Below are 26185 nucleotides of genomic sequence, written 5' to 3' on the forward strand. Positions count from 1 at the left end.
TTAGGAAGCAGTGGATTTGAGGAGGCGCTTCCAGGTCCTCAGATGGAAAGATGCTGCAGCTTTTCCCACATTTCTTAATGTTGTAATTTGTATATCTTTGTGTTTTTGACCACTGGTTGGACAAAAACATTGAGAGGTTTTTACTGAAAGTTGTCCGACGTGCACAGAAAGGACAACATGAAGCAGAAAAAATACGCTTTCTCGTTTAGAAATGGTGTCATTTCCTAGTTTTCCCAGCAGCACATGTAGCAGAGCTGGAATCACAGACGGTGGTGTGGAGCTCAGCGGTGTCTTCTGGTAAATTATGAACTAGTTTGTGACGTGGATCACTGGAAAGTTGATGTTCAGTGATGTATTTTCCTATTTCAGCTCTAATACATGGTCTGCAAGTTAACCATCGACTGATGCATCAGTTTTTACTTTTTAAACCAACATCAGCACCAGAAATGCAGTATCGGCCGACTATTTAAATTCATTTTACATCTTTAGAAAATGCTTTTATTCGAAGCGTGTATCCTTAAAGATGGCTGTACTTTGCATTAATCCTGTTATCTTTGAGAAGTTGTTCTTGCAAATGAGCCAAACAGCTTCACATGGAAGAGGCTAAGCAACATGTTGGCCTCCTGGTGAGAAATATGAAGGATGTTTATCTGTGCAATGATTAGTATGGACTGAAAATGAGTGATATTTAATGGTGATTATTCAAAATGAATCCACAGGAACCCTGGGATTTATTTTAAGGCCTATCTTTCTGCTCATTGTTCTCGACATGTATGTGTATGCATACATTTCTATCTCAGTAAAACCTCGATTATTTTCTTAAAGAACATTTTAACATTTATTTTCCCCACCAAAAAATGAAAACATTTTCCAAAAATGTTGAAAATGTGGACATCAGAGGTTTCACCGTGAAAATGTGTTTTTTTTCTTCACATTTTCAAACCTTAAAACGGGTCAGTTTGTCGACGGAAGGGTTAAAAGCAGATTTGTGTTTTTATAACTTGTTTCATCCTTCAGCTCATGTCTGTATTTGGGCCTTTATTGGTTGAACTCTGGGCTCCTAAATGTTTCTGAGATGTTTCACTTCGTGGAGCAGATCATAAATTAGAAACAGCTGATCTGAGGAGCTCTGTCTGCTGCTCCTGCTGTGAAGGTGTTCGGGAGCCAATAGTGCGCGCGCTCCACCGGGACATGCGCACCAGACCCGGTCCCGCCTGGTCCCGGAGAAAACGGGGGGTGTTGCTCGGGCTCGTGCGAGGCTGCAGCGCATGCGCCCCGCAGAAAATCACGGGCGTCGAGCCTCTCGCACCGCAGCGGCTGCGGATCTTCCATGTCAGAGAGGAAGGAGTGGGACGGAGGGAGAGACGCACGGGGGTCCGACACGCGCAGCCCCGGAGGACGACGGGATGGAGGGAGGAGAGGCTGGATGTGACTCCTGATCCTGCAGATGCAACCTGTCCGTCATCCCGGTAATCCGTTCTAACGCAGCGTTTCCTGTGAACGGGCTACAGAGGGGAGCACAATGACAACCTGGTGAATGCTGAGGATGGAGTGAAGGCAGGATGCAGGGAAGAGGAAGGTAGAGGAGCCTGGCTGTTTGTTTCTGGATGGATTGATCGTTTCCTTCTCGCGTGTCGGTGTATGATGGAGAGCTCCAATGGCTCTGGAGGCGACACCAAACCGCACAACCACCAGCTGGAGAAGAAGAGGCTGAACCGAGCTCCCTCCCCGGCCAGACCCTTCATCAAAGACGTGCACACCCGCTCCAAACCACCTGCCATCGTCCCCAAATCCCCCAAACTCAACAAGCAGCAGCAGCAGTCCGCCTCGGTGCCTTTAGCGCATCCGAACCGCAGCTCCAGGCGCGCCGGGGCCAAGGAGAAACCGGCCCCTGTTAGGAGCAACCCCAAGTCTGCTGCGGCCAAAAAGCCCTCCAAGCTGCCCCAGCATGCAGCAGCTGAGCCCAGAACCTCCAGCATCAGTCCGGTCCTGGCCAAAGGCAAGAAGAAGCCGGCCTCCCCGGGGCCTCTCAGCCACGGATCCCCGATCCGGGTACCGACCGGGGCGCCTCTCGGCCGGGTCAGCCAGACCGACAGCAGCTCAGACCTGTCAGACTGTCCGTCCGAGCCGCTGTCGGACGAGCAGAGGCTGGCACCGGCCGCCAGCAGCGACGCCGAGTCCGGTACCGGCTCCAGTGACCGGGATCAGCTGGGAGCGGATAATCCTCCCGTTGCCGCCGCCGCACCGACGCCGCTGCGCACAACCGAGGCTTCCTCCTCCGCCAAGGGAAGCATGTCTCAGGCTCAGCCAGCTCCGGGGTCCCACGGAGACAAACACAAGCAGGACAAACCTTCTACCGGAGCACAACCCAAACTGCCAGGAAGCAAAGACGCCCCGGAGGAGGAGCTGCTGCGGGAGATAGAAGATCTGAGATCCGAAAACGACTACCTCAAGGTAGGAGGGCTGCTCCAGCTGGTAGCTTCATCTAATCCTCTGTGCACATTTACATCTAAAAGACAGCAGACAGCAGCTGCTCAGACTGAAACTGGACTTTTTAACCCTCCTGTTGTCCTCATTTACAGGCACCAAAAGTATTGTTTTCTCCTCTGAAAAAAATCCCAAAATTCACCAAAAAATCCCAAAATTTCTGAAAATTAGCAAAACCTTCAAGAAGAAAGTTTCAATAATTCCTTAAAAAAAATCCCCAAATTTGGCAGGAAAATTCTTTTAAATATTTTCAAAAAATGAGTTAAAAGGTTCCAAAAAATCCTAAAATATCTAAAGTGATTATATATATATATATATATATATATATATATATATATATCAGTAAAACTTCTAATATTTTAGAAAAAATCAACCAAAATCCAGCAAAATTTGTGTTCAACCAATGTTCTTAACAAACATTTTTAAACATTTCTTTTTTCCATCAAAAATCTTCAAAAATTTCCCAAAATGCTGAAAATGTGCACATCAGACGTTTCACTGTGAAAATATTGTTTTATTGTCTGAAAAAAATCCAAAAAATCAGCAAAAATTTCTGACAATTTGCAAAAACATTCAGGAAGAAAATCCTAATAGTTCCTTAAAAAATATCTGGCAAGAAAATTCTTGTAATTCTTTTTCAAAAAATTCCTAAAAATCTTCAAAAAAATTCCTAGAAATATATAAAGTGGTTATGTATTCATCAGTAAAACTTCTAATATTTTTTAAGCGAATTTCTCTGGATTTTGTTTGATTTTCATGTGAATTTTCTTAAAGAAACATTTTTAACATTTTTTTCCACCAAAAAAAATGTTCAAAAATTTCCTAAAAATGTTGAAAATGTGGACATCAGAAATTTCACTGTGAAAATATATATTCTTATCCACATTTCCAAACTTTAAAATGGGTCATTTTGAACTGCAGAACAACACGAGGGTTAAAGAAGTTCCACCTGCTCTGATTGAAGCTTCATGTAAAAGCAGAGATGATCCTCCACCCGTCTGCTCTCCATCCATCATGTCATCTTTTCTAACCTCCCCTGCAGGATGTGACCTTTATTGATGGGAGCTTCATCCTGATGTGTCTTTTAGGTTCTTAGATTTTCTGTGTTTTGACAGAAAGGGACGGATAGAATCACATCTGGAGAGTAGGATGACAGTTAATCTGCATTATTTTACCTTTTAGGTCTCAATCCCAACACGTAGCTGATAGAAATCCGGTGTTTTCGCTCCGAGCAGCACTTTTAATACGAGCTCCGGTGTGAAATCTTCGTGCAGGATCCCCTCCCCCTGCTCTAACTAGGCTATCCTCATAAGTTGGGGAGGGGGAGGCGAATAGATAATGCGGCAAACAATCTTGCAGTTTTTTTGTGTGTTTTTTTTTCTCCCCCCCTCTCCTCACACGGGTTTATTTGCATGTTACTGATGAGAGTATTATTTCAAACTTGATCACGCATGTCTGTCTCTCTGCAGACACAAGAGAGTTAATCAGCTTTAGCGGCTCCGGCTGCAGTGGCTTTATCCCGCAGGAGTTGATAACAGTCAGATGTCCCATGTGTGCCGGTTCAGACGCCCTCCTGCCCGGCTGTCAGGCTGCCAGCTGGGTCTCTGAGGCCCCCTGCCTCCCCCTGCCTCCCCCTGCCTCCCCTGCCTCCCCCTCCAGGGTCCCACAAACTCTGGGAGTCCCACAACAACGCCACCGCTTCGGCTCATGGAAAAACATGTTTATTATTGTTATAGTGGATATTTGCTGCTTTTTCATGAACAGGGACAAGAATGAGTTTACACCAACAAATAGATTTTTAACCCTCCTGTAGTCCTCATTTACAGGCACCAAAACATATTGTTTCCTTCTCTGAAAAAATCCAAAAAGTCTGCAAAAAAATTCCCCAAATTTCTGAAAATTTGCAAAACTTTCAGGGGGAAAATTCCAATAATTCCTTCAAAAATTTCCCTTAAAAGTTTTATTAAAAAAAATCCCCCAAGATTTTTTAGGCAAGAAAATTCTTGTAAATATTTTTTTAAATGAGTAAAAATCTTCCAAAACATCCTAGAAATATCAAAAGAGATTACATATAATATATCAGTAAAACTTCTGATATTTTCTTTAAGAACATTCACAAAAAAATCGCTGGATATTGGTTGATTTTTTTTTTGTGAATGTTCTTGAAGAAACATTTTTTTAACATTTCTTTTTTTTCCACCAACAAATGTTCAAAAAATTCCCCAAAAAGTTAAAAATGTGGACATTGGAAGTTTCACTGTGAAAATATGCATTTTTTTCCCCACACAAAGGTTAATATAACTCTATATATGTAGAATATCAGTCCCATATATCAATATTGGATTTTTTTTACTTCCTTAAAGTAGCATTAAGCTAAAAAATGCAGCATCAGTCAGAATTTACTGAATGTTTCACTGACTTCTTTTTTTAAATTAAACAATTATCTGATGAATCAATAATGAAAATAATCATTGCAGCTTTATTGATTTTCATTATCTCTTTCCCTGGTGAATACCTTTTGTTAAAGAAGCAGTTGTTTGTCTAAAAAAATCTTTGTTTTGTCCCCAAATAGTCCTGTTTGTTAAACTGCTTAAAACAGGCTTTTTCCTTGAAAAGATCACTTCAGTTACAAATTTTGAAGTTAGAATAGTTGCTGTTTGAATGTTCCATCAGTCAAATAACTGATTAATTTTCTTCCTGTTTCACTTCTGCTGGTTTTTCATCTTTAATAATGCTATAAATTGTGCCTCTTTGGGTTTTTGAAAGCCGGCTGGACAAAAATATTTTCAGATTTTTTTTCAGGAAACGTTGTCTGATTTGCACTGACGAGGCAACATAATGTGAAAAAAGATGCTTTTGGTACATTTCCATCAGTTTCTAGCAGTCTGCAGCACATGTAGCAGAGCTGGTGTGGAGTCGAGCGGTGTCTTCCTGGTAAATTACAAACCGGTTTGTGCTGTACTTTTCTGGAAAATTAAAATCAATTTTTTACTTTTCAGCACTACACTAACATTTGTATTTAATCAGTATCATCTTTTTATGTCTTAAAATCAACATCAGCCCCAAAATGCAGTGTTCGTCACACTCTATTTGTTGTTTTACCTATTTTTCTTTCCTGATTATTTGATGGATTGATAATGAAAATATGCATTACAACCCTCTCTATTTTATCTGTTAACTAGATTAATAATTTTTGATCAATGAAGTGATTTTTTTCAGACAAATATGCAGTTTTGTGAAGCAAATTAAAGCAGCTAATCTTGAAGGTAAAAAATTCTGCGTTTATCTTTGAAAAATCTACTAAAGTCTGTTTTAACATTTAAATTGTTGCTTTTTGAATGTTTTATCAGCGCATAATTGATTAATTGTCTTATTGTTTCAGTTCTGCTGTTTTTTACACGTGTCCACTGTGTTAACTACGGATCGTTGTTTTTATGCAAAATGTTAAAAGTTTATTGAAATTGGATAATTTGCTGCTCTTAATGTTTAATAATAAATTAATTGTATTGATTGTTCTGGACAAAACTTGCTCTGAAGTGTTTAAGAACTGCTGATTCTCAGACTCAACTGAGAAATCAATAAAGATAAATAGTTGATTGTTGGAGTCTTGTAAAGCTGCTAAGTGAACATTTTCCCTCTTTAAAGAGATGATGAGTCGTGTTATGACCCTCCATCTACGTATCCCAGGATGCCGTTCTTCCTCTGACTCCACCGTTAGCTTCCCCATCGATCGCCTCGACCCTGAGCGAGGTCATTATTGCCTTCCTCAGATAACAATGGGCTCTGTGCTTTTCCAAACGAGGATAGATTTAGTTTTCCTTAATTGAAGCCGCTCCTCCCTTCTTCCCTTCGTCCGATCGTCTTTTCATCAGGAGTCTTTGGAATATCGTCCTGGGGGAAATCTGTGGAGCAAACCGACTCCTCAGGATGGAAGACGAACAGATAACCTCGCGGTTTCTGAACAAACCTCAGTCCTGCAGATAAACCCGTGTCCTCTTTCAGGACTGGGACCCTACATGCTGATAGGAGATGGGGAATATGAACGCTTCCAATCCAGGAGATAAGATGCTTAGAGCCAACGATGGACGTTACATCACCGGCATTAAGAGGACCTGCATTAGTGGAACTCCTCTGTAATCATATGAAAGTATTAGCTTCATCTACAAAGATATATCAGAATGGAGCTCTTTTTCTAGCAGACCAAACTTTTAAAACTTGCTTTAAAGTTTATTAAACTATGAAGATTCAGCACTAGAATGAGTTTCTGGCAAAATTGGAATGCTTTCTCCTGAAATGTAGGCGACTTTTTGACATGTTTTGGTTCCATTAATAGTTTTATCAAAGGTTTCTTTGTATATTTTTTACTGCAGACTTTGACAAAATGATTATCTGTCCGTCCATCTCATTTGACTCAAAGGGCTTTAGTGTCTGTCTATCAAAGGTCTGTTTTTCTATTTTTTACTGCAGGTCTTTGATCAACAACATGATTATCTGTCTGTCTATCGTTCTATCTATCTATTGTTCTATCCCATCCATCCATCCATCCATCCATCCATCCATCCATCCATCCATCCATCCATCCATCCATCCATCCATCCATCCATCCATCCATCCATCCATCCATCCATCCATCCATCCGTCCAAGGTTTATTTGTCTATTTTTTACTCCAAGTCTCACATCAACATAAAGATCAACTAAATGACCTTTGCTTTCTACTCTCTAATCTTGTTTTCTGACTTTCATCCAGAACACGATTCCACAGAGTCAAACTTTATTGATACAGTTCAGACTTACAAATCTCTGATCTGACTCAAAAGGCTTCAGAATCTGTTCTAAGAAACTTTACACCCGTATCTTTAGCCTAAATGGATGAAATCTAACGTCTGACTTAGAGATCTATAGTTCTGACTAATGTGTGATGCTTCGTTGTTTCTTTTGCATGAAGAGTGAACAAATTTACACCAACAGACAGATTTTAAAGCTGCAGCAAGCAGCAAATAGTCAATAAAGATGAGCAGAAATAAACTTTATTGATGCCTCATGTCACAGCAGCTAGATGTGGAAGAAGCAGGACGGGAAAACACAAGTCCAATAAGACTTAAAGACGTCATAGAGCGTGATGGATAAACGATGGATGTCTAGAACTGTACTTTCATATAGAATGATCAGTAACTGTTCAGATTGTTGGTTAAACTGAGACTTCGATCTACAAAACGACCTTTGGTGTCCACTCTCTGATGTTGTTATCTGACTTCTGTCCTTAACTCGGCTCCACTGAATCACGATTTATTGATGCAGTCCAGACTTACAGATCACTGATATGGGACTGAAAGAGCTTCAGAGTCTGTTCTAAGAAACTTTGCACCTTTTTCTTTAGCCTGAATGAGTGAAATCTGAACGTCTGAAATCTAATATCTGATGTTCAGATGATAATTCTCATGTCCTAATCTGCCATCTCAAGCTAAATTCTATCTTTTATCCTTAAAGTCCTGCTTCCACCTTTGATTTGACCCAGAAAAACTCATTTCTGTGTGTCAGAGTTTCACATTTGGACTTTGTTTCCCTTAAAAATGGCCCCTTCCTGCCTTAAATTGACTTTGATGAAACTCAGCTCAGCTCAAAAAGTAGGAAGCTGCTCTATGATCGAATATCTATATTTGGGATTAGCTTTGTTGCTATATTTGTTATACATATGCTCTTTTTTGGGTGTTTTTTGCTCATTTTCTTCTATTTTTTTATATTTTTCTATATTTCTTATGTATATACACACGCACACACACACATATATACATAAATGTATGTTACTTTTTTTGCTCATTTTCTTCTAGATTTTTTTTGATACTTTGGTAAATTTTTCTGTATTTCTTATGTGTCTACACACACACATATATACATAAATGTATGTTGCTTTTTTGCCCATTTTCTTCTATATTTGGGTCATACAGTGTTACACCTGAAATCCAAGTCATTATCTCTGACCTTTTATACTCAGAAACTCCAAAATGCTTCCTTAAAAAGTGGTGACATTGATTATAACATAAAGTCAGCCCTCCCTCTTCAAGATTCATGCTTGATTTTTCCATTTTTCTGTGATATTTTGAATCTGAGGCTGTGTGTTTTACGTGTTGCAGCACAGGTTTAACGCCTCTGATGTCAGTCTCCTAATGTGGAACTAACAGCCGGGATGTGTTTTCTTCTGTCAGGATGAAGTGGACGAGCTGCGGGCCGAGATGGAGGAGGTGCGAGACAGTTACCTGGAGGAGGAGGTCTACCAGCTCCAGGAGCTGCGCAGGGAACTGGACCGCTCCAACAAGAACTGCCGCATCCTCCAGTACCGGCTGAGGAAGGCCGAGCAGAAGAGCCTGCGGGTCGCTCAGACCGGCCACGTGGACGGAGAGCTGCTGAGGAGTCTGGAGCAGGACCTGAAGGTGGGAGATGTTCCCCCATCAGTCACCACAGGCCGCTGTATTCTGCTTTAATGTGATGCTGTATTTAGACTGTAAAAACTCCAAATCTTACCAAGTCTGTCTGTCTTATTTTTAGTCTAAACGTCTTATCCCACTTGATTTAAGTTAAATTCACTTAACAAGAGACATTTCAGCAGATGGAAGGACTTGTTTTAAGACAGTATATCTTAAATATCTTGTTAAATCAAACAATCTGGAAATTATCTTGTTTTAACCCTCCTGTCGTCCTACGGGTCATTGGCCCATTTTAAAGTTTAAAAATGTGGAAACAGTAACAATATTCACAGTGAAAACGTGCCCATTTTCAATATTTTTGGGGAAAGTTTTGAACATTTTTTGATGGGGGGGAAAAAAAGAAATGTCAAAAAAGGATGTTTCTTTAAGAACATTCACATAAAAATCAAGATTTTTATGTGAATGTTCTTAAAGAAAATATTAGAAGTTTTACTGATACACATGGAATCACTTTAGATATTTTTAGGATATTTTTTGGAAGATTTTCATTCGTTTATATTAAATATTTACAATTTTTATAGATTTCTTTTCTTTTTTTAAATTTTTATTTCTTGCCAAATTTGGGAATTTTTAAAAATAAAAAATACAACTTTTAAAGGAAACCTTTAAGGATTTTTCTGAATTAAGATTTTTCTTTTTTTTAAAAATAAATTTGGGGAATTTTTTGCTGATTTAAAAAAAAAAAATCAGACAAGGAGACAATATTTTCTGGTGCCGTAAATGAGGACAACAGGAGGGTTAAGACACCTAATCTTGACAATCCTGGTAAAATAAAGCTTAAAATAAGTTTTCCCAGCTAATTTTAAGATCTCAATATTCTAAATATCACATGTTATTTCAAGAAATCTCAACAAGCCATTTTTCACTTGTTCTATTGGCAGATTTTTCTCACTTATTTCAAGGTAAAAGTTCTTTGAAATGATTTTTTTCCCTTGTTTTGAGAGGAGCATTTTTTCCAGTGTAGACTGTTTCGTGCCAAAATACTGCATGTGTCAGTGATGTAGTCCCTCTGAGCCCAAACCAGCTCACAGATTTAAAAAGGCAGGTTATCTGTAAAAAAAACAATCACACAACTTATCAGAATCAGAAGCGATAAAAACTTAAAGAATCCTCAGATTTTTCACTTTCTAAAACGTGTCATTCTGTCACAAAACTGAACCAAACCTGAACTTAAAATCCTGATGTTTGATTAAAATCACTTCATCCTACGTGTGTCACTTTAAAACTAATTGCTCTCACCAGATTATGTAAAAAAATAAATAAAATAAAAAGCTAAAAAATTCTGTGCTCTTCTGTGTGAACAGAAAGTCGTTACTAACTCAGCTGCCACCAAGAATCACTTCACTGAAATTCAGGAACTTTTTGGCTGAACTGCAGGCGATGTATTACACAGAGCAGAAAGGAGGCAAGTAGGGAAAAAATACAAATGAAAAATGTGTGGAAACGGAAACCAAAATGACAAAAATGAGAAAGAAAGCAACAAAAAAAGTGGACAAACGACACAAGCGAGACAAAAAGGAAACACAAAATGACAAAAATGTGAGACAAGCAACAAACGTCAGACAAAAAACAATAAAAGCAAGACAAAATATAGCAAAAATGTGACACAAACCGACAAAAGAACAATCTAGTATTTTACTTTCTGATCAAAATGACTAAAAAAGGACAAAAACAAGACAAAATATTCCGAAAATGAGACACAAAGCCACAAAAGTGAGAAACAAAATGACAAAAATATGGACAAACGACACAAAAAAAGGACAAAACGGCAAAAAAATGAACAAAAACATGATAAAATCAACACAAAAAACAAGTGACATTTTTCCCCTGCGAGCACTCAAGAAAATGATAAAAAAATACATTTTTCATCATTTTATCGTTATTAAAGCCAAAAAAAACTGTCAAGTGTTACAAAGTTCTTCACACATAGATGCAAATTAATGTCAAAATATCAAAGCTTTCCAGTTTATGACGACAGTTTATAGTTTTAAAAAGCGGGAAAAAAACTCAGACGTACTGAATTTCTGATTGTTGTTTAATGATTTCACTTTTAAACTGATTTAATGGAGCCATCCAGGTGTGGAGGACAGCACTGTGTATTCTTAGTTTAGTGATTTTTAATAGATGTCGCTTTGATCTGCAGGTCCAGCCCTGATATGTGCAGCAGCTCCACGTAGAGCTGCAGAAACTGTGTGTTAAAGGCAGATATCATAAAATATTAAAGGATCTGTCTGTGTTTTCTGCCCGATCCGACCTTTCCGTGACCTCAGGTGGCCAAAGACGTGTCGGTTCGTTTGCACAACGAGCTGGAGAGCGTGGAGGACAAACGCAGCCGAGCCGAGGACGAGAACGAGCTGCTGAGACAGAAGATCATCGAGGTGGAGATCTCCAAACAGGCGCTGCACAACGAGCTGGAGAGGACCAAAGAGGTGAGACGACCAGCGGTGCCGACCCCACGGCTGTTAGAGCGCCGTTTAAATCGGAGGAGTTCAACTCATCCTAGTCCAGGTTCCACATTCAGCCCAGTTTGACCTCCAGTGACCAGTAAAACCACAGCAGAATGACCGATAAATAACCACAGCTCCTAATGCTTCCTTTGTTCTAGTGCAAAAAATACATTCTGAAAATGTTCACATTTAAGGAGTTCTCTTTTTATCAAACATCCTGAACAACTTGAAATTTCTGAAGATAACTGACACAAACGATGCATAAAACAACAAATGAAGCAAAACACAAAATGACAAAAATAAGAAAAAACGCAAGCGAGACAAAAAGGAAACACAAAACGACAAAAACCAGCAATGACACCACAAAAACCAGAAACAACACAACAAAAACATGACAAACTAGAAAAGCACTCGGAGAGCGCATACCTCCGCCATCCCGTTTGTCTGTCTGTCCGTCTGCGTGTCCGTGTGTGTCTGTCTGTCTGTCTGTTAACAGCATAACTCAAAAAGTCATGGACGGATTTTCACCAAATTTTTACAGGATGTCCGGAAGAGCACGAGTAAGAATCGATTAGATTTTGGAGGTGATCCGAATCACCATCTGGATCCAGGAATTTTTTGAAGGTCGAAGGACAATTGAGAGATGGCCGCCAGGTGGCCAGGCAGCTTCCAGGCCGCCGGCAGCCGCCTGGCAGCTGCCCAGCAGCCATATCTCAATCTAATCGATTCTTACTCGTGCTCTTCTGGACATCCTGTAAAAATTTGGTGAAAATCCGTCCATGACTTTTTGAGTTATGCTGTTAACAGACAAAGAGACAGACAGACAGACAGACACACACACACACACACACACACACACACACACACACACACACACACACACACACACACACACACACACACACACGGACGGACAGACAGACAAACAAACTCCGGTGATTACATAACCTCCTGGCGGAGGTAATTATTACAGAAATGACACACAAAATGACAAAAATAAGAAAAAACACAAGCGAGACAAAAAGGAAACACAAAGCGACAAAAACCAGCAATGACATGACAAACACATGACTTTTTTTTGACATATTATTGCAGATATGAGACACAAAATGACAAAAACCAGAAACAACACGACAAAAACCAGTAACGGCACGACAAAAACATGACAAATTATTACAGAAATGAGACACAAAATGACAAAAACCAGAAACGAAAGGACGAGTCAGACAGAAAAACATAAAACAACAACACAAACCAGACAAAATCTTCCAAAAACAAAATACGCAAAATGACAAAAGCGACGAACGTTAGACAAAAAAAGACAAAATATTGCAGAAATGAGACACAAAATGACAAATCAGACAAAAAAACCCAACAAAAACAAGACAAAATATTACAAAAATGAGACATAAAAGAACAAAGGACATTCTAGTATTTTACTTTATGATCAAAACAACTTGTCATGGTCTAGAAATGATTTTAAATTTGTGGTTTTACTAATTACCTCCGCCAAGGAGGTTATGTGACACCCGGCGTTTGTGTGTCTGTCTGTCTATATAACTGAAAAACGCCTGGGCAGATTCACATGAAATTTTGAGGGGATGTAGACTATGGTAAGAGGAAGAGCTGATTTGATTTTGGTGGCAATCCGGAAAGGATCCTGGATTCTGGATCACTTTGAATTTTTTAGTATGCTTTAGTGTGTGGTCCAAAATAGGACAAAAACATCATAGGTTAGTATGTCGTCCAACAAATTGGAGCGAGGTGTCCAGATAGCTCAACTGGTTAAGAAGGTGATTCATAAACACAACTGTCAGAGACGCAGGTTTGATTCCAGCTCATGATCCTTTACTGCATGGATTTCCTGTTTTCCTCTCTATCCTTGGCGGAGGTCTGCACTCTGAGTGCTTTTCTAGTTTACAATCTGCAGTTAATGTCTTCTCTGGAAGTTTTACACTTTAAGGGCCGGATTGGACCCTCTGGAGGACCACTTTTGGCCCACGGGCCTCATGTTGGACACCCCTGGTTTAAGGTCACCGTCCGCTGCATGTTTACTTCCAAGGTTTTCATCTCAAATACGCAACAGTTCACAGAATCTCATGGATTTGACTGATTTAAGGCAGTGATGTCGTCTTCAGCTGCAGCAATAATTTTCATTTTCTTCGTGGCTTTGCTGATGAGCTCCTCGGTTCGGGATGCAGACGCCTCTAAATGTGGATTCTCTGGTGTAAACGGGGGAAAGCCTCGGTTGCTGTGATGCAGTTTCAGATCGATGGTGATCAGCAGGACCGCTGCAGGGGATTAATTCCGTCTTAACTGCTCTCCGGCAGCCCTTTCTAAACGATTGCTTTGTGCAGCGATGCACAGGAAATCTGCATGTGGTTCTTGACGCTCCTTTGGCTCTGTGGATGTGTTCTCTTTACGGCTTTATAGAGGAAATAGTCTGTTTGTGTGTCTGAATGTCTGTAGATAGAGCTGCAGTTCCACTCAGTCCTACCTGAAGCTCAAACCTGCCACAGCTCAGGTGTTCATCAAACGTCTGTCATCAGGGAAACCTTTAACCCTCATGTCATCCTGTGGGTCAAACTGACCCGTTTTAAAGCTTGAAAGTCTGGAGAAAATAAAATACTTTCACAGTAAAACTTCTGATGTCCACATTTTCAACATTAGTGGGAAATTTTTGAACATTTTTTTGGGGGAAAAAAAAGAAATGTTAAAAACGTTTCTTAACAACATTCACAAAAAAAACAACCAAAATCCAGCGAATTTTGCTGGATTTTGGTTGATTTTTTTTGTTGTTGTTGTAAATGTTCTTAACCCTCCTGTTGTCTTCATTTACAGGCACCAAAACATATTGTTTCCTTGTCTGAAAAAAATTCAAAAATTCTGCAAAAAATGCCCCAAATTTATGAAAATTTGCAAAAATTTCTGGAAGAAAATTCCAATAATTCCTTAAAAGTTTCCCTTGAAAGTTTTATTTTTAAAAATCCCCCAAATTTGGCAAGAAAATTCCTGTAAATATTTTCAAAATCTTCCAAAAAAATTCCTAAAAATATCTAAAATGATTACATATAAATCAGTAAAACTTCTGATATTTTCTTTAGGAACATTCACATAAAAATCAACCAAAATCCAGCAAAATTTTGGTTTATTTTTTTTTTCCTGAATGTTTTTAACCCTCCTGATGTCCTCATTTATGGGCATCAAAAAATATTGTTTCCTTGTCTGAAAAAAAATTCAAAAATTCTGCAAAAAATGCCCCAAATTTATGAAAATTTGCAAAACCTTCTGGAAGAAAATTCCAATAATTCCTTCAAAGTTTCCCTTGAAAGTTTTATTTTTAAAAATCCCCCAAATTTGTCAAGAAAATTCCTGTGAATATTTTCAAAAAAATGAATAAAACTCTTCCAAAAAAAATCCTAAAAATATCTAAAGCGATCCCATATATATCAGTAAAACTTCTGATATTTTCTTTAAGAACATTCACATAAATTCGCTGGATTTTGGTTGATTTTTATGTGAATGTTCTTAAAGAAAACATTTTTTTTTACATATCTTTTTCTTCCCCAAAAAAATGTTCAAAGATTTCCCCAAAATGCTGAAAATGTGGAATGTGTTTTTCCACATTTTCAAACTTTAAAAAGGGTCAACGTGAGGGTTAACCCTTTCACATCTCATCACCAGTAAGCATAAAAACATGCTTATGCTTCAAGCTGAAGCCGTTTGTGTCTGAACTTCCTGTCGTGTTTCTGGGTGGAGGGAGTGTTTGATAACTGTAGAGTCCAGCTAATAAGATGAGCTGAAGCTGTTCTCGTGTTCAGCTGCTTAGACTAATCGATTGTGACGACGGCAGGTAGCTCGGCGTCTGCCGGCAGAGAGAAAGTAGGCTAATACCGGAGCGGTCGGCGTGGAGACGGAGCTTTCCTCTGGCAGCTGGATGACACCGTTTCCTGTCTGCTGCTGGTCTGATTCCCCGCTGCCGGGTTCAGGTCCACGTTCTGAGCTGTTTGTAAAGAGAGCTTATCAGGACCAGAGCGAGCTACAGAAAATCCATGTCTGGTCTGGATCTCTACAGCAGCAGATAGAACCTCCAGGTTTGGTTGTCGTGACTCTGGTGACCTTTGGAAAGGAGATGATCAGAGGAAGAGTGGGACTGGAGGACGCATGCATGAGGGTTTATTTCTTAACCCTGTGAGACCCAACTATAGGAAAAAATAAGTAAAATAAACCAAACATATGTCTTTTTATAAACCCAAATATAGAAAAAATAGCTAAAAAATAAAACCAAAAAAAATAAATAAGAGTTTTATATATAAATATATTGCAAAAATGGTAAAAAAAAAAAAAGAAAAATCTAAATATTATAATTGTAGTAGTATATAAACTTAAATGTAGAAGAAAATGAGCAAAAAGAAAACAAAAAAGAATATATAAGTGCGTGCATGTGTATATATACATATATCGCAAAAAATTAATAAAACCAAAAAATATAAATAATAATGATAATAATAATAAAATAGAAACCCAAATATCAAAAATAAGCAATAAATAACCAAAAAAGAATATAGCAAACAAATGAGCAAAAATAGAGAAAAAATTATTTAAAAAATTAAAAAAGTATATATATACAAACCCAAATTAGAAAAAAATGCAAAGAAAAATAAAATGTAAATAATAATGATAATAATAATAAAATAAAAACCCAAATCTCAAAAATAAGCAATAAATACCCAAAAAAGAATATATATATATATATATATATAAACAAATATAGCAAACAAATGAGCAAAAATAGAGAAAAATTAAAAATAAATAAATAAATAAATAAATAAATATATATATATTGTAGCAGTACTACGTTATGATTTATTGCTCTCGTTATCAATAATTGGGGCACCACCCTAGATTTCTAGGGAAAAATTTAATATTAATAAAAAAATTAATATTCATAAAAATTTTGATCAATCTCATATCAAAAAGTCTTGAATCCTCGTTTAAATTGACCACATTCTACACAAAGAAACACAAGACTGTAACTTGGTCTAAAATGAGGTATTTATTAACTATTCTATGAAAATAATGACAAGTGAACTATGTACAATGTAGATATGGTGTGTGTGTGTGTGCGTGCAGGACTACGTGTGTGCGTGGAATGTGGGAGTGTGTGTGTGGTGTGTGTGCATGTGTGAGGGATGTGGAAGTAGGTGCGAGAGAGAAGGAAATATGGTGAGGATTAGCCAGAGCTAACCTGACGAGGTAATCGGTAATTTGGATTAAGAATTCTAATGATTTGTAAAAGAATAAATTGATTAAATTAATTAATTGACCAAGCTGTTAGTACATCACCCATAGAATGGAATCAGAGCAAACTCAGCTGGAGTTATTGAAGTGAACCGTCATGGGGCTGGGACTTGCGAGGCCTTCAGATTCGCAGCACACGGTCTGGACCTGCGGGTTCGGAGCGGTGCGTCGTCGTTGTGGTGGCCTAGATGTCCTGCCGCGGGTTGATCGGTTCTATGCAAAGACCTGGTCCAACAGGTCTCCGTAGTTCTCAGCTGAGTGTTTAAAAATGATGGTTCTCAGGCTTTAGCCAAGAAAAATGGGTGTTGATGAAAAACGGTCAAAATTAAGAAAAATAAATGCTGGTTCTGAATCGGTTCTTCAGATTAAAACGAATAACGTTGGTTTAAAATTGAGCAAAATGTCTCCTTAAGTTACAAAAATATTAAGAGATAAATAGTTAACAAACTTAGATGGTGAGGGAATTTTGAAGATAGGAAAAACGCGCTTTAGGTAAAAAATAATGAGAGAGACTTTGGTTGGCCTCTCAGGAAGAGAGGGGTAAGAGAGAAGGTCGGTAAGAGAGAGTAAGAGAGAGCGATGATGTGGGCTACGGCTGACTTTATCTGTGGGTCCAGCTAAGGGGAGGACCTGGGCGGAGAGAGAGAACTTTTAGGCGCGAGTCTGGTGGAATTTGGAATCTCTTTGTTCTCACAGAGTAGAGAAGAAAGAGGAATCCAGAATGGATTAAAATATGATATTAAACGCGCAAAACACGATCTGTCTATCCCACCATATTCAGTTGTGTGAAAGTGAAATGTGTAGATTAATACATATGTTCATATGATGTGAATCATTTCATTCATAACTATATGTTTATGTTTATAACATTAAAAATATGTATCACAGTGAAAATATAACAACAAGTCAGAGATTTGGTAACAGGTAAATACAATGGTCATCATTCAACCTAAATGGAGAGGAAATTCAGAGGTTAATTCTGGAATTCATTCCAAAATCATAGTATCCTGGGGAAGAAATGATTAAACATCACAAATTAGTATCTAGACTTCTGTGAAAGATAGAATCTTGATTTTCGGATATGTTAATGATGAATGATTTCCATTGACGTTGGTAATCCTGTAAACACAAAATACATTCCAGAAATATTAATTTGGCAAGGTTTTTAAGTTCAGTTCCAGTTTCTTTGTTTCAGTCAAAGAGAGAGAGAGGGTGACTCCAGCCTTCAGCCATAAAGTTTTACGACTTGTTATCTGATCTGTGGAATGCAGAGACATCTCTGGCTGAGGGTCTCCTAAAGCTGAAAAGGGATTTTAGCATGAAAGTTCATTAAACAAACGTCCATAGCATATAATTGAAAGTCATTGTCTTTTAAAAAGAAGAAATTATTCCAGGGGTTTAAATGTTCACAGGAGTTCCATCCTTCTGCGAATGAAAACCTACAGAAATACAAATGTCTCAATCCTCCTATAGAGATGGGTGTTGGTCAGTGCTGGAGAGGGACAGCTTATCTGAGTTTTGATCAGCTCAGGAATTCCAGGGCCTTTGCAGTCTTGCTACAATATATATATATATATATATATATATATACAAACCCAAATTAGAAAAAATGCAAAGAAAAATAAAAATGTAAATAATAGTAATAGTAGTAATATATGAACCCAAATATAGAAAGCAAAAAAAAAAAATATGAAATGCTATTTTTTTTTAAAAAAACAACTAAAAGTGGTGTTGTATTATTGTAGTATTGTTGTATTTGTGCCGCAGCGGGTTTTCCAGCGTTGACTGTCAGTGCGCTCTAACTCATTGTGTCTCTGCTGTCTGAGCTGTCTCTGAAGGTCGCTGAGCTCCACCACTGGTTTCTGTTCTGCTGTAAAACGATGCATACATGCATGAGCTTCAGCTTCACAGAGGAACAGGAGGCTCCAAATGATTCCCCCGAGGTTTGTCCCAGAAAAACACAAGCTTCGTGTCTGGATCTCCTCCACAGCAGACCCCCCCAAAAATGTTCACAAACACGCTTCTTTCTGCACGATGCTCCCTAATTTACCAGCCAGCCGCTTGTTTCAGAAGAAGTGCTTAAATCCATCACGCTCAGAGGAGAAGCAGCTCAGGGATGATGGGGATGTTTAGGAACAAGCTCTGACCATCTAGTCTGGGTTTAAAGTTAATGATTGAGTCTCAGAATGTCTGTCAGTCTCAGAACAGAGGAAGAGGTTACTGATAGGGATGCACAGAGAGGTCGCTGCTTTTCCTTTCTGCTTTAATTACACCTTGTACATCCTGACCCAGGCGGAATGGGACGCTTCAGTCTCTGCTGTGGATGTTTAGAATCCAGCCTCCTGTCGTCTCTGTAAGTGATCTTAAGCAGCACTCTGATCACTTTTAGTGCTGATAAAGAAGCATCTGTTGTGGTGAAAGTTTAGACGGATGTGAACGTGACTTGTTACGCTGAAAAGGTCGCTTTGTGGGGATAAAACTGCTGAAGGAATTCAAGCTTCCAGGTGTTGCTGATTTCTTTGTGTTATGTTTTTTTGTATGACTGTTTTGCTTTTTGTGGCATTCAAATGCGGTCAGAAATCTAAGTGACGATTGTGTCAATATTGGATCACTCATTCCAGGATTTTTAGTGTTTTCTTGCTTCCTTCTCTAAGCGTTTCTTCTTCATTTGGTCAGCTGAAGGTTCCTCAGCTTCGGTACGAATCTAAATGACGATTATTTTGATATTTGATCAATCATTCCAGTGAAAATTAATGTGCTTTTGGTCGTTTGTGAGCTCTCTCTTCTACGTGCTGCTTCTTTGTTTGGACACTTGAAGGAATTCACGGTTTCTCAGCCTCATTATTTTGATATTTGATTTAGTCATTCCAGTGAAAATGTGTGTATTTTTGGTCGTTTTGATGCTTCCTCCTCAATGCGCTGCTCCTCCGTTTGGACGTTTTTAAGGAACTCAAGGTTCCTCAGCTTCAGGTGTTCCTGATCTGTGTTAGTCTTCCCACCATAAACACATTGTTTCTATGCGACTGTTTAGTTCTGTGCTGTTTGTGCTGTTTAATGTGCAGACACAGATCAATAACCAGCACATGGAGAGCTGGAGGAATGAAAAGGATGAATCAGAATTTGGACCAAATAGAGCCGCATCTTAGTGGGATTTCACGTGAAGAGAATAGTCGCAGTGACACCTTTTTACAGACATTTAAAAAAGCCTTCTGCTGCTGTGTTGCTCTACTACAGAGCTCTGAGAGGGAATACCTGCATCCCTAATGTGTCGCATCAACACCGCCTGAGCTGCAGACGTCGTTTAGCTTCATCTCACAGCAGCAGAAGAATTCAGCTTCTCCTGATCCTCCCGTTCTCACCTCTCCTTCCTATCCTCCCCCGGTCCTCTTTTCTCGCCGTGGTTCCCCGCTGGAGGAGTGTAAAGGAATCTCATTGACCTACTTAATATCTGGTGTCTGACTCCACCAATAGGAGAGGAGTAGAGCAGAGAGTCAAAAATCTGCTGCAGTGACACGCATCCATACCGAGGCTTCATCACGGCCGTGCAGAAATGTCCACATTTACAGAACGAAGGAGAATGATTGTGGAGACAATCATTTATTAGTAAAAAATGACTGGATGTCACTACAATGTCAACTATGATACAAAAATTTCTGCAATTATATACTGACCCGTCCAGAAGGACTTGGAAATGATCCATAATTACGTAAAATGAGTCCAGAATGACGTGAAATTTGTCCTAAATGACTTGAAAATTATCCCAGAGACACAAAAATGATCCAAAATGACGAGAAACTTGTTGAAAATGACTCAAAAATTGTCCAGGTTAATCTATTATTGAGGGACTTTTGAAGTCCATGGGATATATCTGCATACATTTTTATTAAGAATATAAAAAAAACTAGTGTTTTTATGTTCATTATTATCATGTCTTTACAAATTCCATAATTATTTATTATGGAAACAATCACTTATTAATAAAAAATGACTGGATATCACTAAAATATCAACTAAATAACGTCTGAATTTAATACCAACCACATTCTAATGAGCTAAATAATAATAACATGAGCTGAGAACCTGAGAGATTGAGTTTGGTGTCGTGCAGAAGTCGACATCTACAGAACGAAGGAGAAGTCCGATGCTTAAAAACTACAACGAGTGTTCAGGTGGAGCTTCAGACGTTGAGTTTACGAAACAGATTCCGCTAAATGATGGAAATATTTGGACGCAAAGTGTAAAAGCAGAGAAGTCAGGCTAAAAATAAGCTTCGTTCTCGACTCATTTCTGAGCTAGCGGTTAGCATCCAACACGATTATGCGTAAAGTGTTTGGAGGCCGTGACGTTTCCCTATAGGCCAAAAAACCATCAGAGACACAAAGCGAAGCGGAGAAATCATCAGTCCTGCACGAAGCCCTGCAGTGGAGGTTAGAATTCTGCAGCTCCTCCTTTGAAGTTTAAAACCCTGAAAATGGAATTCCTCCCACATGCGAACACATTTTTTCTTTTGGATGCATAAGGATGTGTTCTGTAACCATCAAAGTCGATCCTTCCTGATCATAAAATGTCCCGAAGCATCAAGAGACGTTTTAAATCATTTAAAAAACAAACGTGATTTTGTTGTGTTTTGTTTCCTCCTCTATGTGGAGCTTCTCCGTTTGCTCAGCTGAAGGAATTCAAGGTTTCTCATCATGGACAACCTGAAATTTATGAAGAAAAATAAGAAAAATTTCATCAACATTCAGCCTCAGTTTATCATTTCCACATTACAACTTCCAGATCAGAGACTGTCTGCAAAGGAACACAGCATTTAGTCACCTGGAACTGACTGATTTAGTATTTTACTTTAAAAAAAAAGAAAAAAAGCATCAAAAACAAGCCAAATATTACAAAATGACACACAGACAACAAAAGTAAGAAACAAAATGACAAAAAAATGAGACAAAAATGCTAAGGAGACAAAAAGGAAACACAAAATGACACAACCATGAAACGAAACGGCAAAAAAGATCAAAAAACAAGATGAAATATTGCAAAAATGACACACGAACAACAAAAATAAGAAACAAAATGACAAACAATGAGGCAAAAAACACAAGCGAGACAAAAATGAAACACAGAATATCAAAAATGAGAAACAAAATGACAAAAATGCAGCTCACAAGATAAAAATCAAATAAAAAAAGACCAAACAACAAAAACAGGACAAAATATGAAGATATGAACAACAAAAGCCAGAAACGAAACGACAAAAAATAAGAACACAGGACAAAAAAAGAGACAAAAAAGTTATAAAGTGGCAACAAAATGTATAAACGAAACGAAAAAAAACTACAAAAATGATGCACAAAACAGTGACTAAAGCAAAACACAAAATGACAAAAATGAAACAAAAAACACGAGCGAGAAACAAAATGACAAAAAATCTGAGAAACGACACGAAAAAACAAAACAAGTGCCAAAAAAGTTACAAAAAAATCGACAAACACGACAAAAAGTGAATAAAACGTGAAACAAAGCGACAAAAACAAAACATTTATATATATGTACCCATATTTATTTATTTATTTCCTTATTTATTGATTGATTGATTTTGGTCTTTTTTCTATATTTAGGTCTTACAGGGTTAATACGCTGCAGATGATTAAACATCAAATGAAAATAAAATCGTGGAAACCCGTCTGAAACATGCGGTGGAGATAAAGGTGCAGCGGTTCAATACACTTTCAATAAGAGAAAACAGCTAAAGGGAGGTTTAAATCTGTGTCAAGAAGAACATAATCTCATCGTCTCACAATGTGCCGCTGAGCTTAACCCAGATCTGAAGGCAGCAGAACGCTCAGAGCTTCACAAAGCCGTCCGATGTCGGTGCTTCTCTGCTGCACCGGAACCAATGGAGTTAGCGCTTCTATTTAGGGAGGCTGACGGCAGCTTGGCAGGCTGGAAGTCGCACTGATTCATCGTGTTTCTCACCTCTCCTCCAAACACCAGACAGGAAAAGTAGCATGTAGGGCTTCATCGCCTCCGGTCAAAGATAGGCCCAAAAATGTTTCTGGTTCTGATCTGTTTTATGCAGCTGAGCGACAGGGAAGGAAGACGTTTGTGTCATTTGCAGACGATGAAGATGTTTGCTGAAGAACGGGAAGAGGACATTAAAGCTGCACTAATCAGTATTTACACTAACTACTAGGCTGAGCAACTGATCGATTTCAAGTGAAATTAGAGTTTCCCACCAGCATGTAGTCCTTTTTTTTCCACTGTTAGGATAAAAACATTGATTTGGTTTCAGGTAAAGTGACTTTGAAAAAAACTACATGCAATAATGACATTTTTTCCCATCAGAGCCGAGTGGATTCAGCAGAAGAGTCCCTTTCCAAAACTCACAGAGCTTTGAACTTTGTTGTGATTCAGGAGCACATAAACTCCCTGAAAGTCCCAGAGCTGCCTGGATCACAGCGAGTCCTCCATCATGCTCAGAGTGCTCTATTTCAGGCCCTATACTGGTCTGAGGAAACTCCCCTGAGTCTGTAGAAGTAGAAGCTGCAGCGTGGATGTGAGGATGAGGAGGCCTATAGAGCAGCCTGTGATCCGTCTGAAGTGCAGTGAGCTTGTTCTAGAAGAAGTGAGGCACTCCCAGCTCTGGAGGGTTGCATGTTGCACGCAAACGGTTATGATTAAATCATGACTTCAGCAATAAAGACGGAGACGACTGTCCAGCTGGTTCCACTCCCAGGAAAGACTTCATCTGGATCTGTGACGTCTGTGGTGGATCTGTGTCCAGCTGCGTCTTCTACTGGTCCTCAGTAGCTCGTTAATTAACTATCCTGTTGTTCTGATTTACGGGCACCAAAAAATATTGCTTCCTTGTCTGAAAAAAGTCCAAAAAATCAGGAAAACAATTCCCAAAATGTCTAAAAATGTGCAAAACCTTCAAAAAGATTACAATAATTCCTTTAAAGCTTTATTTTTTTTAAATCCCCCAAATTTGGCAAGAAAATTAAAAGTAAATATTTTCAAAAAATGAGTAAAAAGCTTCCAAAAAAATCCTAAAAATATCTGAAGTGATCACACATATATATCAGTAAAACTTCTAATATTTTCTTTAAGAACATTCACATAAAAATCAATCAAAATCCAGCAAAATTCGCTGGATTTTGTTTGATTTTTTTATGCGTTTGGTTTGATGATGGTTCATTTCAGGGACACAACCAAACGACAGGAAACAAAACAAAAAACAGACAAAAAAATTACAAAGCGACAAATGACTGAGGCAAAAAATGAGACAAAAAGTGACAAAAACGACACACAATACAACGCATAAAACGAAACACAAAAAGACAAAAATGAGAAAAAAAACACAAACGAGACAAAAAGGAAACACAAAAGTCAGACAAAAAAGCAGCAAAAACAAGACGTCCGCGCTGCAGCGTGCATACATAATACATGCACGATGCAGCGCCGACGTTCGTCCGTGTTCCGCGCTCCGGTCGGAAGGGAATTTCTGTTGCATTGCGCGCTCACTTCCGCTTTTGATGACGTACCGTGCTCGGACGACTCGTCAACGCGTCGTTAGGTGCAGCCCGAGATATCCACCTGACCACTCACACATCACTCCGGTCCTTCAAGCGCTCCACTGGTTCCCGGTGCGCTTTAGAGTCCAGTACAAGGTCCTGTTGTTCATGTTTATGGCCATAAACGGGCGTGCCCCTGCCTACATCTCAGAGCTGTTGGCAATTTACCAACCTGCCAGGACTCTACACTCGTCCAGCCACACCTCCTTGGTTGTCCCCAGGGCAAGATATAAAAAGTATGGTGACCGCTCTTTTGCCGTTCTTGGCCCTAAGCTCTGGAACTGTCTTCCATCGCACTTACAGTCCATTTCTGAATTAAATGTTTTTAAATGTCGTCTAAAAACGCACTTGTTCCGTGTAGTGTTTGACGCTTAGCTCCTTTCAGAACTGTGTGTTTCTTAAAATGCATTTATTTATTTATTTTATTTTACTCTGTTCAGTGCCTTGTGCTCCTTTTGGCAGTTGGAAGGTGCTTTATAAATAAAATTTGATTGATTGATTGATTGATTGATTGATTGATTGATTGATTGACCAGCAAAAACAACAACTTAATGTGAAAATGTCACAGATATGAACTCTAAATTGCACTTTTTCTTGTGTAAATTACCCTTGGTTAGCCATTAATATAATCACTGGATGGAGGAAAACCTTCACAGCTCCAGAAGCTCTTTAAAGCTCCTCTTTAGCCGTTAGCTGAACCCCCTGACGTAAGCCAGCCTCGGTCTAACGCCTCGTCCAGGTAACGAGTCTGTAGATTACTGCGGGCCTCTGCTGCCACCTGAGCTCTGAGTTCGTTATCTTTTACAGCATCCTGCGACAGCGAGGCGATCTGTTGGGACTCGATAACGGCTCGGTATTTCACGTCTCACTTTCCTCCTTTATTGGTTCCACTCCCTCCACAAAGGCGACATGTGTGCCGAGGCCAAGGAACCTCCCTCTTATTAGCGGCCCATTGTGAAGCGTTTGATAGACACAGGGGCTCAGCGAGTTACTGAGTGGAGGAAAGCAGTGCGGGGGTGAAGCCGACCTCATTATGGTCCAGCTGGACACCCGTACCCCCCCGTTATACCCCTCAACCCCCATCCTCCTGTCATAGATCAGAATAGTGCTCTGTTGTCTGGTTCTTATTAGCGAGCAGAAGGAACGTGGCTGGAGCCCAGAGGCAGCGCTCCAGATAGGCCGATTGTTGGGTTGTATTTATCTGTAACTTATTACACACAGACACATGCTTCATGGTCGCAGTAGGAAGGCTCACACTCTTGAAGAACAACTCGCTAATTATGAACAGCAGATGATCTTAGAAGTGGCCGCAGTCCCCAGCTACATGGTAATCCCAGGCTGAAGGATAATAAGCTGCTGATAAATGCTTAATTAAAGCCCGGCAGCCATTTTGAGAAGGCTGTTTACAGGAACAGTGAGACTAAATAGGCTTACTGTGTTTCCCGCTGTTCCTCTGGAATAAGATTTGATCCACTTCATTGTCTCAGCGTTTTCTATCGGCCTTTTCTGTGTCAACATTATCAGCTTACAGCAAGCACTGACAAACCTGTTCCTTTGGCGATCTTTGACGTTCTAATATTACACTTTCTGTTTTCCACTGCAAGAACTTGCAGGCTATGGGAACCTTTTGTGCACATTCAAACAGTCCCAGAAGAACCTCTTTCAAAGACATTTTTCGGTGATGAAAGTACCTCTATTGTTGGTACTTCTGCCCTCTTGTTGTCCTTGTTGAGTAGAAGTTTTCTCCAGTCTGACATCAACTTGAATTTCCCTTGAGATTCATAAACCATCCATCCATCCATCCATCCATCCATCCATCCATCCATCCATCCATCCATCCATCCATCCATCCATCCTCCATCCATCCATCCATCCATCCATCCATCCATCCATCAA

The 26185-nt window shown here is 39.2% G+C and overlaps 1 protein-coding gene across 4 annotated transcripts in view; it reads left to right on the plus strand.

The window, feature by feature from the left end:
- Positions 1-1244: 1244 nt before the first annotated feature.
- LOC110962021 (microtubule cross-linking factor 1) overlaps positions 1245-26185 on the plus strand; it is a 99586-nt gene continuing 74645 nt past the window's right edge. For 3 of the 4 annotated variants that reach the window (XM_051952953.1, XM_051952954.1, XM_051952956.1), the window contains exons 1-3: positions 1245-2454; positions 8692-8916; positions 11241-11399. In XM_051952953.1, the coding sequence (XP_051808913.1) occupies positions 1642-2454; positions 8692-8916; positions 11241-11399 (1197 nt within the window). In that variant the 5' untranslated portion in view covers positions 1245-1641. The remainder of the gene's footprint in view (positions 2455-8691; positions 8917-11240; positions 11400-26185) is intronic. The other variant, XM_051952955.1, reaches the window with a different exon arrangement.

The sequence above is a fragment of the Acanthochromis polyacanthus genome, chromosome 9 (assembly GCF_021347895.1).
Source record: "Acanthochromis polyacanthus isolate Apoly-LR-REF ecotype Palm Island chromosome 9, KAUST_Apoly_ChrSc, whole genome shotgun sequence".
In the NCBI taxonomy this organism is placed as follows: domain Eukaryota; kingdom Metazoa; phylum Chordata; class Actinopteri; family Pomacentridae; genus Acanthochromis; species Acanthochromis polyacanthus.